We start from the raw sequence: 20,475 nt of genomic DNA, 5'->3' as shown, positions 1-20,475 counted from the left end.
GTTCCTCATGTTGTGGTGACCCCCAGCCATAAAATTATTTTCATTGCTACATGCAAATATGTGTTTTCCGATGGTCCTAGGCGACCCCTGTGAAAGGGTCGTTCGACCCCCAAAGGAGTCCAGACTCACAGGTTGGGAACCACTGACCTAAACGTTAGGAAGAAGAATAATTTCCGGAAGGTATTTGACAGTGGAACAGGTTAAATTGGAGTGTATTATAATCTCTTTCTTTAGAGGTTCTGAAACAGAGGCTGGGTGGTCATCTGTCAGGGGGGCTTTCATTATTATTATTATTGTGTCTTCCAACATAGCAGGAGTATCAATCCATCATATAAAGTTGGAAGGAGTCTCATAAGCCATCAAGTGACACTTGATTTCTGTAAATCAAATTGGATGATGGACTGGATGGCATTTGTGGTCCCTTCCAAGTCTATGATGCCAAGTGGTGGCCCACTGTCCCCTTCTAAACCAAAGGGCTTCCTGGGACTTGAAGAGCCGGCTCACTCCCCTCTCGGCTTCATTTTCTCAGCTCCTGCTTTGGGCCAGTCTAAGCAGCTGCAGTCCGAGACCCAAAGGCCTAGCATCCCTATCAGAGGCAGGACTAAGGCTCTCCGTCTCTAAAAGGCTGGCTGGACACTAGAACTGTATTGTGCTTTTAAACTGTAAACAGCTTACACTTCATTAAAAGAGATGTGGTACCAATAGCCCTTATCAGATGAGTCTGGAACTGGGGGTCTTCAGCACTGGGCGGTTCGAATTCACGTTATTTCGCACAATACCATCATACCTGGGAGCCCCTCCGAATTGGCATGATTCAAATTGGCATTCGCGCGAAGTGCATTCAGTGCAGAATGTTTTGTCACACCGGTGCTCAACATGAGGATTGGCCGATTCGTATCGGCCCCCTCGCACATGCTCAGTGGTGCCCTGCATGGGTTGCGACCTTAAACGCTTCCGGGGTGAAAGGGGAGGTCACGTCATGACAGCCCGGTAAACAGTTGGAGAGCCAGCTCATGCACATTAACAATCGCGATACAACGTGCCCTCTCTACATTCCTCTCTGTTTCCTCTCTACATTCCTGCTTGGTTTTAACGTTACCATGACCTTCCCTTGCAACAAATTAGCAATGCCCGGTTGTACGTGTGTGTGTGTGAGTGTGTGAATATGTATTCTGGGGGGGGGGGGGGAGGACCAGTTCCAGCGGCTGTCAAAGAGGCTGGATGGCCATCTAAGTAAATGGGGATGCTTTTTTCCTCCTCCTCCTCCCGGCTTGGGAGCCAGCATAAGCTGCATCCCAAGAAGGGAACAGGCGCGGGGCCGCTAGAATCGCGGCGATCGCCGCCGTTCCAGCGGCCCCCACGCCTCTTCCCTTCTTGGGATGCAGCCTATGCTGGCTCCCAAGCCGGGAGGAGGAGGAGGAGGCTGCCGGAACCACGATTCCAGCGGCCCCCCGCGCCTCTTCCCTTCTTGGGATGCAGCTTATGCTGGCTCCCAAGCCGGGAGGAGGAGGAGGAGGCCGCTGGAACCGCCCCCCCCCCCCGCTTCCCTGGAACCGGCAAGAGGAAAGACCCACCGGAAGTTAAAATTGGAATCTGGGGGTCTTGCGATGGAATTCAGGATTGGGTAGTCACACCAGAGCCATTTGCACTGAGATCGAACAGAGCCCCAATCCAGGATATTGCCAATCCCCTTATCAGCGCACTGGCCAACACGCTCCAAAAAGAGGAGCCAGTACGCATTCAGTTCGGCATCTCGCGCATTCACGTGAGTTCGGATTGGGCCATTCGAATGCTGGTATGATGGTATTGTGCGAAATAACGTGAATTCGAACCGCCCAGTGCTGAAGACCCCCAGTTCCAGACTCATCTGATAAGGGCTAATGATCGCAATAACATGGAAATAATGGGGATAAGTTCTTTCACCACAAAAAAAGAGAGGAGCAGTTCAACATGTTTCATCAAACGTTTTCTTTCAACTAACAACATGCACACATGAAATAAAAACAAAACATTTTCAATCTTCTGGAGAGCATGAAAAATTAAAAAGTCAAATATCTTTAATTCCTTATGCCCTGTGAATTGGTTGATGGTTTTGAATGAAACCTTTTCCATACTCAAAGCATTTAAACGGCTTTTCTCTTGTGCAATTTCTTTTACGACAAGTGCGGAATGCCTTCTGAATATACACTCTCCCACATTTCAGGCATTGAAATGGTTTCTCTCCCATGTGAGTTTTTTTATAATGACGGAATTTTGTCTTCTGAGTGAAACTCCACATAAAGGTAAAGGTATTTCCGATTGATAAAGGTGTCAAGTCGTGTTTGACCGAAAGTAGCAGCCCTCATGTCCATTAGTAAGCTATAGAGCCAACGTTGTCAAAAACAACTCTGTGATCATGCGGCAAGCATGTTTGCACAGAACGCAGTTTACTGGCATTTAAAGGGTTTCTCTCCTGTGTGAGTTTTTTGGTGACGAGTGAAGTCTCTTTTCAAAATGAAACCTTTCCCACACTCCAGGCATTTAAAGGGTTTCTCTCCTGTGTGAGTTTTTTGATGATAGGTGAGGTGTATCTTTTGAATATAACCTTTCCCACACTCCAGGCATTTAAAGGGTTTCTCTCCTGTATGAGTTACTTGGTGAAAAGAGAGCTGTGCCTTCCAAGCAAAACCTTTTCCACACTCCAGGCATTTAAAGGGTTTCTCTCCTGTGTGAGTTACTTGGTGAAAAGAGAGATGTGCCTTCCGAACAAAACCTTTTCCACACTCCAGGCATTTAAAGGGTTTCTCTCCTGTGTGAGTTGCTTGGTGAAAAGAGAGATGTGCCTTCCGAACAAAACCTTTTCCACACTCCAGGCATTTAAAGGGTTTATCTCCTGTGTGAGTTGCTTGGTGAAAAGAGAGATGTGCCTTCCGAACAAAACCTTTTCCACACTCCAGGCATTTAAAGGGTTTCTCTCCTGTGTGAGTTGCTTGGTGAAAAGAGAGATGTGCCTTCTGAGCAAAACCTTTCCCGCACACCAGGCATTTAAAGGGTTTCTCTCCTGTGTGAGTTACTTGGTGACGAGTGAGGTCCGTCTTCTGAGTGAAACCTTTTCCACATTCCAGGCATTTAAATGGTTTCTCTCCTGTGTGAGTTACTTGGTGACGAATGAGGTGTGTCTTCCAAGTGAACCCTTTTCCACACTCCAGGCATTTCAACGGTTTCTCTCCTGTGTGAGTTACTTGGTGATGAATGAGGTGTGTCTTCTGAGTGAACCCTTTCCCACACTCCAGGCATTTAAAGGGCTTCTCTCCTGTGTGAGTTGCTTGGTGAAAAGAGAGATGTGCCTTCCGAGCAAAACCTTTTCCACACTCCAGGCATTTAAAGGGCTTCTCTCCTGTGTGAGTTACTTGGTGACGAGTGAGGCCTGTCTTCTGAGCGAAATCTTTTCCACATTCCAGGCATTTAAATGGTTTCTCTCCTGTGTGAGTTACTTGGTGACGAGTGAGGTGTGCCTTCCAAGTGAAACCTTTTCCACACTCCAGGCATTTAAAGGGCTTCTCTCCTGTGTGACTTGTTTGATGACAAGAGAGGTGTATCTTCCGAGCAAAATATTTTCTATACTCCAGGCATTTAAAGTTTTTTTCCTCTGTGTGAGTTGATTGATGAGGAATGAGGGCTCTTTTCTCAATGAAACCTCTTCCACACTGTAGGGTTTTAAAGCATTTCTCTCTTGTGTGAGTTTTTTGATGATCAGTAAGGGCTCTTGCCCCAATGAAACTTTTCCCACACTCCAGGCATTTAAATGGTTTCTCTGCTCTGTGAGCTGCTTGATGATAGTTGAGGGTTGTCTTCTGAGTGAAACGTTTTCCACACTCCAAGCATTTGAAGGGTCTCATCCTTCTGTTCACACGCTTAACTGAAATAAAACTGGAGCCACACTCACCACCTTTGATTGATTTCCCTTTTGTCTGAATTCTTCTGTGAAGAGTAAGAGTTGCTTTAGAACTGAACCTTCTGTCATGTGCAAGGCAAAGGTATTTACTTCTTTTCTTTTGTTTCTGTATTGTTCCTTGGATTGTAGTTCTCCACTTGTTTTCTGTGTCAGTTTTTCTTTCCTTCTCTTTTATCTGTTTGCACAGGTCTCTTTGCATCAATGCTTGCCATGGCTTCTCTTTACACTCTTTCAGTTGCCCATCACTGCCTGGAAAGGAGACAAAGTACTCCTCAGAAAAAAATATATATCATAAAACCTCATAAATAGAGATGGGGCTCCAGTACCTCTTCATTGGTTCTCCTAAGAGTTAAGTTCTTTTTCATTGAAAGCTGGCAGCTCTAAGGATTTTGGCTTCATTGAATCAAAGAGTTAAAAGAGGCATAGAATTGGAAGAGAACTATGAACTAGTAATTTCAGTTCATCTCCCGCCTCATCCATCACCTTAAACACTATTATCTTGGTTTTCCTGTCCTAATGTCCCTTTCCCAAGGTGGATGTGCATCACTGAGACTAGCCAGTATTTCCTCAATGGCTTCTAGGGCTGGGTGAACACAACTAACATTGGAAATTACAGGGCCTCGTATATTTGACAAACTATCTAATTGAGTTGTTTCTTTATGTAGTAAACCATTTTCTGAATTACTCAAATACAGTTGGCCCTTCCCTTCCGCAGGGGATCTGTTCTGGACCACCAACCCCACGTAAGGGGGAAAAAGCGTAAGCTCAAGCCCCATTAGAACTAATAGGGTTCATTTCCGGCACAGTTTCCAGCATATGCTGGAAGCTGCGTATGACACGGCTGCACTGTACCTCATTTCTGCCCATGACAGGGGATTTAATTCTGCTGTCCCTTCCCCATTGTAAGCCTCTGGGCAAGCAACGTCTGGATTGTTTCTGATCTTGAGTAAAATGTGCCAGGAAAGGAGGGGAACTTCTCACAAACAGAACAGATTGTGCTTGGTGGCATTAATGCAGAATCAGTATTGTGCAGCAAGTGGTCTTGCATTCATGGAGACTGAGGATCAACTCCCAGCTCTTATATACATCAGGTATTTCTGAAATACAGACTGATGTATTTATTTGGAGAAAGAACTTTAGAGCATCTGTCTGTGGACGTAATTTCTGGCACTTTTCCATTTCAGTAGTTTTTATTTGTATGACGTATCTTAACAAGAAATTCTCAAGTCGTGTGAAAATTAGTTTGGGGAACAGCAAGATAAGGTCCCCGTAGGTCCTAAACACACTGCAGAAATTATCCAGTTTGAGACCGCTTTAAATGCCCAGGCTCAATGCTAGGGAATCCTGGGAATTGAGCATTCTCTATCAGGGAGATCATTGGTGCCACAAAAAACTACAGCTCTCAGAATTCCCTATCATTGACCCAGGGCAGTTAAAGAACATCTGTACAACATACAGTCGGTTTTTCATGGGCCTGTCATTTGCGGATTGAAGCATCCACAGCTGGTCCCATTACATTCTCCCCAATGGCAGTGCACACGTGAGGTCTATCTGCAGTTGGGAAGAATGAGACTTGAGGTCCTGTGTATTTTGCCAATCATGTGTGTTGGGGGGATGTCCAGAACAGAACCGCCTCAGATACTAAGCACCAACTGTAAGAGTGTCCTAATAAATATTTTGAAAATGTTTGGAATTTCTAATCCTAAAATATCTAGACAACAGAGTAGGTACAGAGGACTATTGCTATCTTCTGGGATTGCTCAAGTCCTATTAAATATAATAGTAGAGTTAAATGGTGCCTCTTAAATAATTGGCAAAGTTTGCTTTTTGGAATTTATATGTTTTTCAATATTTTCAAGATATGAATGGTTGAATCCATGGATAAAGAATCTGTGGATCAGGAGGTCCAACTCTACCTTCATTATCTAGTTCAGTTTTGTTTGGTCAATCCCAAAAATCTGTTCTTCTACTGAGAGCATGAGATCCCTTTGTCAGGAAATGACATTGGTGTGGCCACTAGGGGAAGCTGTTGTGAAGCTAATTTAGATGTTTATCACACTATACTCTTAAAGTGCTACTATTCCACTTTGACTCCTCTAGCTGCCTCCTGTTGCATTCTGGGATTGGCAGTTTTAATGAGGGGTATTTAGAATTCTCAGGCAGAGAACTTCTCTGCCTGAGAATTCTAAATACTCCTCCTTAAAACTGCCAATCCCACAATGCAACAGGAGGCAGCTAGAGGAGTCAAACTGGCATAGTAGCACTTTAAGAGTATAGTGTGATAAACATCTTACAGTTCCAGTGGCAGCTAATGTGTCAGCATTAAAACAGGGCATCATCAGAATGTTGATGCAACTGTCAACTGTTAGTTCTCAACTGTCACTGAGAGAGAGAGAGAGAGACAGTTGGTGCCTCAGAGAGTGGGCTGTGTCTGATACAGAGAGACAGTTGGTGCCTCGGAGTGGGCTGTGTCTGTTACTGAGAGGCAGTCAGAGGTTGTGTTATTGTTGGTTGGTGTAAAATAGTGTGTATTAGAGACGGATGTCCAATACACTGTGTATCTATGTTTGTAAATACTGCAAAGGAAGATTAAAGCCCTCGTTTAGAGTGAAGACTTGTAAGAGTCGTTATTAGTTGAAGACATCTTCACAGATTCCTTCTTCTTGGCGTCCTGTAGACGTGGTTGAACTCTGCAGGTGGTCGTGATGGACACTGCGTGTCATTTCCATACGCCCCAACAAGGGTTATGGGCGCAGCACACGAGCCACAACACCCTTGCTATCTAAAGGGGCCAAAGGAGAACCAGCATTTGGTAGTTTGAGTGTTGGACTAAGATAGCTGGAGACCAGGGTACAAATGAACTGAGTGGGCTTGGGAAGGTCAAACCCTCTCAGCCTCAGATAAAGGCAATGACAAACTGCCTTTGAACAAATTTTGATGAGAAACCCTATGGTAGGTTCACCTAAAGGTCACTATATGCTAACTGGCCACTGCATCCACACCAGGGCTTGGATTTCTCCATCTTTTGGCAAGAAGGTCTGGGAAAGTAATGGCAGCTAATTCCTCCAGATCTGGCCCTACCCTCTTTGGAAGGCTCTCCCTCTGTATCCATTTTTGGAGGATTCAGTGGGAGGAACAGGACTAAGTTCCCAAGGAAGCAAGGTGTGGCTGCTTTCTACTTCCGCTTTCTCGCTTGCCTTTAACAATCTAATCTTTCATTTCATTTTTATTGGTGGTTGGATGGGTCCACAGTGGCAATTGGAGGAGGCAAACCAGGCCCTTGGTGTGGGAGATCCAGCTAGTGAAGCCCCCAACACTCCTCCCAGTGGTCCAAGCTCAGGAGCCCAGCTGAACTTCACATCATGCACTGGGACCTTGATCAGGATCTGCTACTAAAGGGCTTTCTGGGAAGAGAGGCCAGAGACATAAGCAAAGCTGAAAAAAAATCAGCCTGCTGTAATCTATCAAGATTGAAGAAGAACCCTCAGAGTTACTTTTCAGCACTTCTAAGCTGCACAATCCCAAGAAAGAGGGAGCCTTACTCAGAGAAGACAGGGCCCCCAGAATCTCCTCCATCACTTCTCGATGTAGGGCCTTTTGGACTGGATCCAGCAGGGCCCACTCCTCCTCTGTGAAATCCACAGACACCTCCTCAAAGGTCACCTGCAGAAAGAGAAAATTAATTCTTTCAGGTTGTTCAAGAAAATTGAAATACTTACAGCATGCCATCCAAAGGCAACTTGTGATGGAAGCAAACAAAAAGAACAAGATTCTGTAGGGACCAGGGAGTTTTCAAAGCGAGGTAGGCACCCAGCAAAGCCCTTTGTTGGCTCACTTGAGATCCTGTTCCCTACCTGATCTAGCCTCCCAGAAGGTGTTCTGAATCCATCAGGGTGAGGAGATGTCCTTGTACACTTAGACCTGGTCCTTATTCCACCTCCTAGGAGGAAGAAAAAAGGAAGGAGTATTTCTACCTCTTCTCTCTCCTTCCAGTCCTTCCTACATGTGCCAATGCAGCATACACCATTTCCCACAACAAGCTTTATTGCATTGTTTTCTGTAGACATGCCACTCTAACTGGATACTGAAATCTATGCTTCTCATATCCTCCTTCACCATCTTTCAATCTTGCTTTTAAAAGCTAGCAACAAAGAGGATGAGGAGGAACAGGAAGGCTGGTGAGGTATAAAAATTGCTTGGTGTTTATCACACGTGAACCTGAAACTCTAAACCGAAGCGCTTCCGTAGCAGTCATTTCAAATGAACTATCACGTGTGAAGAACAAAATTGTGGTAATTACAGGGTCAAAGTGGAGTGAGTGCACATTGTATTACCACACCAGTACATACCATGCAGATTCAATGATTCGAATTGGGACCCTTGCGCATGCTCAGTGGGGGTCTTTGCACTTCTGGGGTGAAGAAGGGGCCACTTCCTGGTTCCACTTTCACATGAATGCTAGTCTCACGTGAAAGATTGCTTCATGTTCTATGGGCTTTAGAGTCTGTTTTGGCACCCAAACTAGCACTCTTTTACTGGGAGATATGGTCCGTTTTTTTCCAGCCACACAAGGAGCCTTTCTATGGGAGATATGGTCCCTTTTGGCACCCAAACTAGCACTCTTTTTCTGGGAGATATGGTCCCTTTTGGCACCCAAACTAGCACTCTTTTTCAGGGAGATATGGTCCCTTTTGGCACCCAAACTAGCACTCTTTTTCTGGGAGATATGGTCCCTTTTGGCACCCAAACTAGCACTATTTTTCTGGGAGATATGGTCCCTTTTGGCACTCAAACTAGCACTCTTTTTCAGGGAGATATGGTCCGTTTTTTTCCAGCCACACAAGGAGCCTTTCTATGGGAGATATAATCCCTTTTGGCACCCAAACTAGCACTCTTTTTCTGGGAGATATGGTCCGTTTCTTCCAGCCACACAAGTAGCCTTCCCCAGTGGCATCAGAAACAGATGCTTTCCCCCTCCTCATCAGTATGTCTCCTGTCCACCTTAAAACGTGAATACATTCATTCCCCAGTAGCTCTCTTCTCTTTCCCCAACGGCATCGGAAACAACCACACTTCTCCTCGGCAGCAATGGAAGTGCAGGGGAGTACCGGAAGCAAATGGGGCAAAATTGCAGCACGGCATCATGGGAAATGTGGGACCTCGGAGGTTTGGGGGGCTGCACCAGGATGGAAGCAACGTTGCATTCCACACCAAACCAATTCGTAGTGAAATCAAAGTGAGCTTAGAAGCAATTCTTGTCAATTCGCTTGTTACCGAATTCACCAAAATGAGGAGTCACTCCGGCTTGATTTTGCATCCCGCTTGGAATGACTCCCCATAGAAAGCAATCAAGTGTGATAATACATCACATTATAATGTGAATTCACATGGCTGGACCAGGAGTGACTCCGGATCTGACCTGCAAAACCTCTCGTGAGATAAGGGCCCTTGTAAAATATAGTTCACTATCAGAGGCTTTGTTAACTTCAGGTATGCCTGTAATTTCAAAGTGCTAGTTAGGCTATATAAAATGGCCTAAATGCTGCAATTGATAGAGTCCGGATATTTCAGACATATTTGAGAAGAGGGAGTCAAAGCGGAAACTACCCTCTCAGCCCTTACTCAGTGAGGAGGACATTCCTTCTTTTTCCTGTGTGATCCATTTGGGCCGCTGCCTTTGACTGGATTCAAAAGGACGCTTCTCCTTCTGGGCCATCTCTTTCAAAAACAAATCCTGCAGAAGAAGCAGAAATGGGAGGGAGGAGAAGAGAGAAGAATTTGTTAGCGCTGGAGAAAAACTGAGTCCATACAAAGAAGACTGCCAGCCAGGAAAACAAAGGCCATTGCAAGTCTGGAAGGAGCTGGAGACACAAACTCCTGCTCCTGAATAGAGTTTCACTCATGACTGCTGAGGTTCTTCTGAAGAAGCATTTAATCTTAGGAGCTTTTCGCTTTACACTCTCAAAACGGAGCTAGGGACCTTTAAATGCTGTGCCTGCCTCCTGCTGCTGCATTTTGGGATCTGTAGTTCAGTAAGGTTATGACATCCACTCAGATCAACTCCATATGGTGCACTGGAGCATTCTTCCTCATATACACAAACACAGTCTCGGATTCTGCTAGTGTTTCATCATCTTCCTGTCATGGTGGCGCAGTGGTTAAATGCCTGTACTGCAGCCACTCGCTCACAAACCATAAGGTAGCGAATTCAATACTAGCAAAAGGGCTCAAGCTCGACTCAGGCTTGCATCCTTCCGAGGAGGTCGCTAAAATGAGTATCCAGATTGTTGAGGGCCATTAGCTTACACTCTGTAAACCTAAACAGCACCTGAGACATTTTTATAGCCTGATGCAAAACCATATTGACAGAATTAGGAAAAGAAAGGAAGAAAGAAAAAAACCTGGGAAATGGTAGCTAGATTTACATCATCATTATAATTATTTTTTTCATTTGTATCTCTTGTTTCCCCCCCTCAGAACTCGGAATCACGGTGATTTGCAGCAAATAGAACAAGTAGAACAACAACAACAAGAAGAAGACACAAAAATAAATGCATACACAAATTATAGTTTAAAAACAAGCTATCTGCAGAAGTGAAACTATTAAAACATAAGGGACTAATAGGAAAGATTAAGGTAATAGAAATACACATCATTAAAACTAGTTTCAGTTTAACCTCCCCAGGAAGGGAGTCCCAGACCCCAAGGGCAGCCACTGAGAAGGCTCCGTCCCACATTCCCACAAGACAGGACCATAAGGATACACTCATGTGGGAGAAGATGCTCCTTCAAAAAGACTGAAAGGTAGCCATACGGAGTGATACATACGGACATAACTAGCTGGACGAATTGTGCCTGGAACTGAATCAGTAACCACCAAACCTGCTTAAAAGGGGAGTCAGTTTCCCAATAACCAGCAGTCCCCTTTTGTTCAGAGAAATAGCTGTGTAAGTCTGAAATATCAGTTTGCAAAGGGATCTTCTAGTCTATTTTGATATTATATGGTTTTAAATTGTTTTTGAATTGTAATGTTAGATATTTTATTGTCCAAAATACTGTTGTAATCCCGCTTCGAACCGTCGGGAGAGGTGGGAAAATAGAAATAAAACTTATTATTATTATTTATCTTACAACTTCTTTCAAAGTTAGTCCAAAGGTGCTATAAGATCACTTTGCATGCCCTATTTTCTTGTTTAGATTAAGCCTCAGTTTGTTCAAGAATTTTCAAAATCCCTTCCAAAAAAATAGTGATGGTCCAGCAAAACAACCAGATGAAACGTCCTCACCTGCTCCTCTTCCTCCTCCAGACGAAGCTTTACAGGACACAACCAGCACAATGAACTGGGCCTGGAGCTGAATCAATAACCAGCAAACCTGTTTCTAAAGGGAGTCACAGGGTTCCTGTAACCAAACCCAGTTAGTAATCTGGCTACAAACCGTGTCTTCCGGGTACAATAACATTCAAAATCTACAAAATAATAATAATAATAATAATAATAATAATAATAATAATATCCCCTCCAACTGAGCTCACCTGCTCCTCTTTTGGCTTATCCTCCTCTGCCTGGCTCAGGAGGAAGCCCTCTGCCAAGGCCACTGCTTGGGAGGTTGTCTCTGCTCCACACTCTCGAACCCAGCTCCCCATCTCTGGGGGAAGGACGGCCAGGAACTGCTCCAGGATCACCAGGTCCATCATCTCAGCCTTGGTGTGTCTCTCTGGCTTCAGCCACTGACAGCAGAGATTGTGGAGATGGCTGCAAACCTTTCGGGGCCCCAAAGCCTCCTCCTGGAAGACAAACTGCCTGAAGTGCTGGCACTGGACCTCAGAACTGAGCATCTTCTCCCCAAAGCTCTTCTGCATGGCTCTTCCCAAAAGAAGCATGGAAAACAAGAGATCATGTAAATGCTCTTGAGAGAAGGAGACGTTTTACAACTAAATCCACATTACTCAGATTCTCAACGCAGCATCTTTCCACTTGCTCTCTCCCTATTGCCTTTCCTTTTCCTTGAACCCTTTTAGCACATCTCTGTCAGCAGCAATGATGTTGCTTTTTAATCTTTCTACCTCTCTTTGCTTACTGGACAGTTTGTTACCTGAAGTAAAAGACAAGGTGACACCCCATGTCAGTACACCTGCAACGTATTTGGGGTCTCCATATTTTAAAATCTGGGGCCAACATGCTGTTAAGAGGTCCTAGGATGACCTTTGGAGTCCCAGGTGTATTTCCCATGAGAAAGGAGCAGAGACTGAGGACATGGTTGTGACCCAGGTAATGCTGCAATCCAAGCTCAATGGGGGCTCTGACTCCTTCCTCAGCCCAGGCCCTTTGCCCTTTCCTCTTGCACCAGGAGGCGAAGGAGAAGCCAACTCGGTCCACCTGCCCTCTGCCCTCTTCCAGCCAACAGCCCTCTCCATCCAGCCTGGGGCTGTCCTCATCCAATCACTGATTTTGCCCAGAATCCCAATGTCGATTCCTGGGTCTTTGTTACCTTTCAAGATAACACACCCCTTGAGGGTAGGTTCTCAGATATCAATCTTGGTCCCAAAACCTGGCTCCTTCGTGGGCATAGAGAGCATCTTCCTCTCACTGTCTCACCCTCAGACCCCAGTCTGAACCACTCCCATTGTCCATGGTCTCCTCTTGGGACAGGGAGTTATCACCCCCTGCACTTCTCCAACTCGGCTCTCCGGTTTCCAGATTGCCATTTTGTTTAGCTCTGGATGCTATTTATGTTTGAATTCTTATTGTGCTTCATTGCACTCTTGCATAGTTCTTAATAAAACCTTCTTCATTCACCCAGACATGGAGTCCTCCTGAGGGAGTTCTGGTACACACAGATGTCAACGATCCTAAAGGTACCCAGGAGTTTATTAGACAATGGAAATTGTAAGTATAATCCAATGCCAATCCAAACGCAAACATGGGATTTCATGTTATAATAATAAATAATAAAAGTTTTATTTATATACTGCCCTTCTTACAATCAGGGCGGTGCACAACAAATCAAATACAAATTACAAATGCAAATACAAATACAATATAAATACAAATACAAATACAATAAGACTATTAAAACCCGTATTAAAACCCCATTCTAACCAGCTACCACTGCTGTCAGAGGGGGGGAAAGACTAGCTGGAACTTGTGTTTGGGAATGCTAGCTGGAACAGGAAGGTTTTTAATTCCTTCCTGAACTGGGCCAGGGAGGTGGCCGAGCGCAGCTCTATGGGCAGCGTGTTCCAGAGGGTCGGGGCAATGATGGTATATGACCTCCTTGATGTGGAGGCTAGTCTAGCCCCTGGGACCCTCAGTAGTTGCTGCCCAGATGTTCTGAGGGTGCGGGGCGGAATGTATGGGGAGAGGCGGTCCTCTAGATATCCTGGGCCCAAGCCATGTAGGGCTTTATAGGTTATAACCAACACCTTGTATTGCGCCCGGAAGCGAATGGGCAGCCAGTGCAGATCTTTAAGTACAGGTGTAATATGACTGGCCCTGGATATACCAGTGACCAGTCTGGCTGCCATGTTCTGTACCATCTGTAGCTTCCGGGTATGGTACAAGGGTTGCCCCATGTAGAGCGCATTGCAGAAATCCAGTCGAGAGGTTACCAGAGCATGTACTACCGTTTCAAGGTCCCTCTGGCCCAGGTATGGGCGCAGCTGGCGGATAAGCCGAAGCTGATAACAGGTGCTCCTGACCGTCGCATCCACCTGAGATGTAAGGTGAAACGATGAATCAAGGAGCACCCCCAGACTGCGCACAGAGTCCTTCACAAGAAGCGTGATCCCATTCAGGACAGGTGGAACCACCGCCATTCCCGGACCAGGGGAACCTATCACAAGTACCTCCGTTTTCTCTGGATTCAGACTGAGTCGGTTTTCCCTCATCCAGCCCATTACCGACTCCAGACAGGCCCCAAGAGGAGAGACGCAATCCTCAGTCACTGCATCAGTCGGAGACATAGAGAAGACTATTTGGGTGTCATCAGCGTACTGATAACCCCGCGCCCCATGTCTCCGGATGATCTCTCCCAGCGGTTTCATGTAAATGTTGAAAAGCATGGGAGACAGAATGGCTCCTTGAGGGACCCCAGTTGTGAGGGCCCTCTTATCGGAGCACACGTCTCCCAGCTGCACCATCTGGAACCTCCCAGAGAGGTAGGACCGGAACCACTGGAGCGCAGTGCCCCCGATTCCCACCTCTACCAGGCGCTCCAGAAGGATACCATGGTCTATGGTATCGAAAGCCGCTGAGATGTCCAAGAGCACCAACAGGGACACGCTTCCCCTGTCGATGCCCAGACGGAGATCATCGACCAAGGCGACCATGGCCGTCTCAACCCCGTAACCCGCCCGAAAGCCAGTTTGAAATGGGTCCAGATAATCCATTTCATCCAAGATCGATCGAAGCTGGATTGCAACCGCCTTCTCGATCACCTTCCCCAAAAATGGCAGCAGCGAGACTGGCCGATAATTGCTATGTATCAGGGGGTCGAGGGAGGGCTTTTTTAACAGCGGTTTTATAGTGGCCAATTTCAAGCTGGATGGAAATTGCCCATCCCTCAGAGATGTATTAATGATCCGGTGTAACATCGAAGTTACCACCGGTCCCCCCTGAGCCGCTAGCCATGAGGGACAGGGATCGAGGGAGCAGGTTGTCTTCCGAACGCTTCCAAGGATCTTGTCCACATCCTCAGTACTAACCGACTCAAACTGATCCAGTTTAATGGAGTCCACGGAGGCTCTGGATGCCTCTACCCTAGGTTCTGCCCTAATGCCGGCGTTAAGACCTTCGCTTATCCGAGAGGTTTTATCCGCAAAGAAGTTGTTAAATTGGTCGCAGCAGGCCTTAGAAGGTTCAAGGATCTGGTTCAGGGTGGGAGGGAGCTGAGTTAGCTCCCTGACTACCCTGAACAACTCTGCTGGACGCGACTCTGCGGATGCGACACGAGCACCATAGAACGAATTCTTAGCTGCTCGTATCACCTCTCCGTAGTCCTCCAAGAGGCGGTCTAGGAGAGCCTTTTCGGCTAAGCGTAGGTGTTTCCGCCAGCGGTGCTCTAGCCGTCGCAGAACCCGCTTCCTCGCCCGGAGATCTTCCGTATACCAGGGCTTACGTTTGGAAGCAGGCCTGAGAGGGCGCTTGGGAGCGATGCTGTGTATAGCCCTAGAGAGACCGGTATTCCAAATACCAGTCAGGGCATCAACAGAGTCGCTGTCATTTCCAACCATGTTCCCCTCTAAGGCTTCCTGGAACCTCTTGGGTTCCATCAGCCTTCAAGGGTGAACCATCTTAATGGGTCCACCACCCCCAGGGGGGATCTGGGTAGAGGCCTTGATTTTTGCCTCCACGAGGAAATGATCCGTCCATGGCAGGGGGGAAATATTAGTTATTTCCGCCCACGGATTTTCCGCATCCGTACAAAAAACCAAATCCAGTGTATTACCCGCAAAATGCGTAGGACCCGAGATCAGCTGGGACAGGCCCATGGCCGTCATGGTATCCATGAATTCCTGAGCCGCACCGGATGGAACATAGTTGGCCGCGAAGGGGATGCTGAAGTCACCCAGGAGAAGCAGCCTGGGTGTTTCCAGCATTAGCTCCGCAACCAGCTGTGTCAGCTCGTTAAGGGAGTCCGTTAGCGCACGGGGTGGCCGGTACACCAACAGGATCCCTAGACTGTCCCTAGCCTTCAGGGTCAAGTAAATACACTCGATAAAGGAAGTTTGGCGGATGTGGTTCCTAGTGAGAGACAAGGTGTTCTTATGTACCAAGGCCACACACACACACCGCCCACCTAACCTATTATTGCATGATAGACTGCCATACGCAAATTCGGACAATGTCATGCTATTTTCGGGCAATGGGAAGCCAGTTCGAACGCAATTCGCGTTCACATAAATTCGCTGAATTAGCGAATGAATGTGAATGTGTTCTGGCCCCACTTTCTTTTCATTCAGAGAAAGTCCTCTGTGTGATAAACTCCCCAGCCTCTTCCAAGGTTAGGAGAATTCCCTCAACATTTTAAGGGATGCTGATAGTTGGAGGGACCTTTGTCAGTACTCCCACCCCTTTCTTTGGGTAACCCTTCTCATCCTTGGAGAAACGTTATCCTCCATCAAAGAGAAAGTGCCCCTGCTGTCTGCCAACATCTGGTGCCTCAGGCAAGTGCTTCATTCAACCTAAGGGTGGGTTACAAACAGTTAGTACTTTGCACTGACCCTCAGCTTCTACTGAGGCAAGAAGGAGCAGCAGACAGAGCACTGCAATGGAGGAATCCAGGCATAAACTTCCTTAGAGTGCCACTTTAGAAATACCAAAAATAAATAAGGATTTTGGAAAGAATCTTCCTTGAATCCTCAAAGTGCCGCCTCCAGTTAGTTGGCAACACTGAGCTAATGGAGCAATGGTCTGACTCAGAATAAAGCAAGTTATGCTCTAAACATAGAATCATATTCTCTATTGGAGGTGGTTGTGTTTTGGTGAGTTTGCTGTTCTTTTGGTATGCCTTCAAACCACTTCCGACTTATGGAGACCTTAAGGCAGACCTATCATGGGGTTTCCTTAGGATTTGGCATGCCTTGTTCTGAGGGGGTTCGCCCTTGCCTTCCTCCGAGGCTGAGAGAGTGTGACTTGGCCAAGGTCACCTAGTGGGCTTCCATGGCTGAAGGGAATGGGGATTCCAACCCTGGTCTTCCAGAGCGCTAGTCCCACACTCAAACCACTGCTCTGCATTGCCTCCCTTTCTTGAGTAAAGCCCAGAATATTTGGGAGGCTGGGAATATCTTACAATGCTTTAACTGAGAACAGAAAAGTGGAATATATATATATATATCTCAGAATCTGTGTCTGAATATCTGTATCAGAAATATATTGAAGAATATATACTTAAAGAGATCCTTTCAGTGGAAGTAAAAAGGCAGGAGCTTTCCTAGAGCTGAGCCTCCTTCCTCAGATGCATTTGGGTCCAAAGGCAAACATTATTGGGCCCAAATGCCTCTGACTTAAACCTAGGGAAGCTCTCCCTTCCTTCCTTTGAGTCTCAAAGGGGCTGCAAGGCCTTCTCTTGAGCTCCTCTCTGGACTCTAAGAACAGACCTCTCTCTCTCTCTCAGTTTATCCATCTCTACCTACCTGTCTAAGAACACAGTATTCCTATACATTATATATATATATATCTATAATGAGAATGTCTGGGTCTCAGAGTCTCTGTCTCTCAATAAGACTCTCTTTCTCTCCCCGAGAGTCGCTCTCTTCCAGAGACACTCAGAGACAAGAGAGAGGACTTCTTCCTCTGCTTCCCTCAGACTCCTCGCAGGCCCCGCCCCCAAGGCAGCTTCCCAGCCCCGATTGGGCCGTTCCTCCCATCACTCAGGACCACCTCCACCAATCAGATCCAGGCCCCGCCTCCTCTTGAGAGCCCTGCAGCCTTTGAGCGGGAAGCCAGGCGGTTGGTCTCTGTTGAGGGAAATGGGCGGAGTCTAATGGAAGGGAGGGGCTGTGAGAGGAAGGGGGCGTAGCTTAATCCCATTGGGCCTCAGGCCAAGGGCAAAGATGGAGGAAAAACACAAAGGGCCCAAAACGACACAAGGCTCCCCTCTGTACAATTTATAGGTTCTAAATAATACATAAATTATAAGCACAAGGCCCCACAATACAATTTATAGGTTTTATTTATTTATTTATTTATTTATTTATTTATTTATTTATTTCCAGAGTTTTATACATAACACAACAAGTAACACATCCCTTCCGTATAACATATACACTCACATTACTTACAAATCTAACTTTCCCCTCCCACCTCCCCTTCAAACAGCAGAAAAACATACATACATGTCCCTCTGACAGTTCGTAAAAAACACTTAACATATAATTTACTTCCAACTGCTTGCAGCTTTATACATAGTTTATATTTTACACCCCCCTCCTTGATTCGTTTTATCTTTTCTTTCCTTATTGTGTCTTCTTCCTCCTTTTTGGGTAGTACTTTAAAAGTAGTTCTTTTATTTTCTTCAGATAACTAAAACTCAAATAGTCCAGTATTACCCTTTTTTCCCTCTGTGGCCTGCAAACTATATTAGTCAGAAAATTTTCTCATTTTTCACTTACCTACATTCATTCACTATACCCAGATTACTGTTATTTCCGCTGTATATTTACCTAAATGTTATATTTACAGAAAGATTATATTTTTCCATTTATTTTTCAGAAATTCATAGAAAACAGTCCAAATAATACATAAATTATAAGCACAAAGCCCCCTCAACACAATTTATAGGTTCTAAATAATATATAAATTATAAACACAAAGCCCCCTCAACACAATTTATAGGTTCTAAATAATATATAAATTATAAACACAAAGCCCCCTCAACACAATTTATAGGTTCTAAATAATATATAAATTATAAACACAAAGCCCCCTCAACACAATTTATAGGTTCTAAATAATATATAAATTATAAACACAAAGCCCCCTCAACACAATTTATAGGTTCTAAATAATATATAAATTATAAACACAAGGCTCCCACAATACAGGGAAACAAACAGATTGTGTGCATGTGTGTGTGTGTGTGTGTGTGTGTGTGTACACACACACACACACACACATATACAGTCCTATGTTTGCAGCGTTGATATTTGCGGATTTCATTATTCACGGTCTTGATTAATATGTTCTCTCTAGGAATATCCAGGTCCTCCAGTGCAACTCTGGTCAACTTTAACTAAATGTTGCACTAAAAGACCTAGAGGTTCCTAGAGAGAATACTCTACTAGGCATTTGTAGCTACTCCAGCGCTGTTCTATGGTCAGTGTATGTTGTACACTGACCACAGAGTTGCACTGGAGGACCTAGAGAGGTGTCCTCTCAGGTAAAAACATGGTGTTTTTGTTATTTGTGGTTTTTCCATATTCACGGGGGTCTTGTGCCCTTAACCCTAAAAATATGGAGGGACAAGTGTATATATAAACAAAAGTGTATCAAGGATACCTTTACTGGCCAACCAAAATGCACAATATACATATCTAATGGTATTATTTATCTATTTCTAAATAACTCTATAATATACAATTATAGATTATTTAAATTTATAAATAATGTTACCTATAGGTGTAGCTGTCTTGGCCATTTAACAAATCCATCAGTGACACCTTTAGTAGCCAACTGAAATGCACAACAGACCTTTTGCAAGCTTTTGTAGCTCCATAGGCTTCTTTCGCAGGCAAGAGGTTACAAACCAAACAGGAGAAGGAAAAACAAAACAACTGGAGATGTTAGTTAGACGCCTGAATCTTGTTTCAGTCCTTACTAAAGGACTCTCCCTCATAACATCTTTACTAAATGTAAGGTTTTACACTTAGGCAGAACAAATGAAATACACACATATAAGATGGGTGGCACCTAAGCTTGACAACTGTACATGTGAAAGGTGTCTAGGAGGAGTAGTAGTCTCCAAGCTGAACATGAGTCCACTGTGTGATGAGGCAGCTAGAAAAGCCAATGCAATTCCTGCCAGCATCAATAGGAGTATGGTGTCCACGTCAATGAAGGAATAGTACTACTCTAGTCTCCTTTGGTCAGGCCTTCCCTGGAACAGTTCTGGACACCAGAGTTTGTGGAGCATATTGATAAGCTGGAATATGTCCAGAGGAAGAAGACCAGAATGAAGAAATGTCTGGAAACCATGTGGAGCAGCTTCAGTGAGCTAGGTACATTTAGCCAGGAGAAGGTAAGGTTAAGAGGTGACATGATACCCATGGTTAGATATTTTACCATCTTGACGAAACACAGGGCCATAACTAACATTGTCAAAATATAAATTATATCTCCTGTATCATAGAATCATAGAGTTGGAAGAGTCTCCAAGGGCCATCCAGTCTAACCCCATCCTGCCATGCAGGAACTCTCAATCAAAACACTCCTGACAGATGGCCGTCCAGACACTGTTTAAAGATCTCCAAAAAAGGAGACTCCATCACTCTGAAAGAGTGTCTTCACTGGGAATGGCTCTGTCAGGAAGTTCTTCCTAATGGTGAGTTGGAATCTCTTTTCCTCTACTTTGAATCCATTGTTCCGGGTCATATTCTCTGGAGAAAACAAGCTTGCTCCCTCTTCAATATGACACCGCTTCAAATGCTTAAACAGGGCTATCATATCACCTCTTAACTTTCTCTTTCTCCAGGCTAAACATCCCCAGCTTCCTAAGTCATTTCTCATAAGGCATGGTTTCCAGGCCCTTCACCATTTTAGTTGCCCTTCTCTGGATATGCTCCAGTTTCTCAAAATCCTTTTTAATAATAATAATAATAATAATAATAATAATAATACAGTTTATTTATAGACCGCTTTTCCAAAATAGATCAAAGCAGTGTACAACAGAACAAAACAAATCAATTCAAAATAAAACATATTACAATCATAATCAAATGATAAAACTACTAAAATTACAATTAAAAACTATTAAAACCATACAACTATTAAAACCCAATACAAACTTTTGAATTATGGTGCCCAGAACTGGACACAGTATTC

At 44.9% G+C, this 20,475-nt stretch overlaps 1 protein-coding gene across 1 annotated transcript; it reads right to left on the bottom strand.

Moving 5' to 3' along the window:
- Positions 1 to 2,025: 2,025 nt before the first annotated feature.
- LOC149320650 (uncharacterized) lies at positions 2,026 to 12,393 on the bottom strand. Its single transcript, XM_089503434.1, has 5 exons — positions 11,469 to 12,393; positions 9,557 to 9,668; positions 7,789 to 7,874; positions 7,477 to 7,597; positions 2,026 to 4,183 (listed from the first exon to the last, which is right to left on the bottom strand). The coding sequence occupies exons 1-5, from the start codon at positions 11,814 to 11,816 to the stop codon at positions 2,427 to 2,429; spliced, it is 2,424 nt and encodes an 807-aa protein (XP_089359560.1). The 5' UTR covers positions 11,817 to 12,393; the 3' UTR covers positions 2,026 to 2,426.
- Positions 12,394 to 20,475: the final 8,082 nt, after the last annotated feature.

Source organism: Sceloporus occidentalis, unplaced genomic scaffold (genome assembly GCF_023333645.1).
Source record: "Sceloporus occidentalis isolate IW3139 unplaced genomic scaffold, rSceOcc1.0.p SCAF_1, whole genome shotgun sequence".
In the NCBI taxonomy this organism is placed as follows: domain Eukaryota; kingdom Metazoa; phylum Chordata; class Lepidosauria; order Squamata; family Phrynosomatidae; genus Sceloporus; species Sceloporus occidentalis.
Note: the sequence above shows the minus strand (reverse complement) of the source record. Positions and strands in the feature narration are given on the sequence as shown.

Bases quoted from the DNA above. Each gene is read 5' to 3' on its own strand.
- LOC149320650 (XM_089503434.1), bottom strand. From the start codon at position 11,816: ATGCTTCTTTTGGGAAGAGCCATGCAGAAGAGCTTTGGGGAGAAGATG. The intron at 7,875-9,556 runs GTAAGGGCTGAG...TCTTCCTCCTAG, and splicing joins AGGAATGTCCTCCTCACTGA to GAGGTGGAATAAGGACCAGG. The intron at 4,184-7,476 runs GTAAGGCTCCCT...TCTCCTTTCCAG, and splicing joins GGGGGCCCTGTCTTCTCTGA to GCAGTGATGGGCAACTGAAA.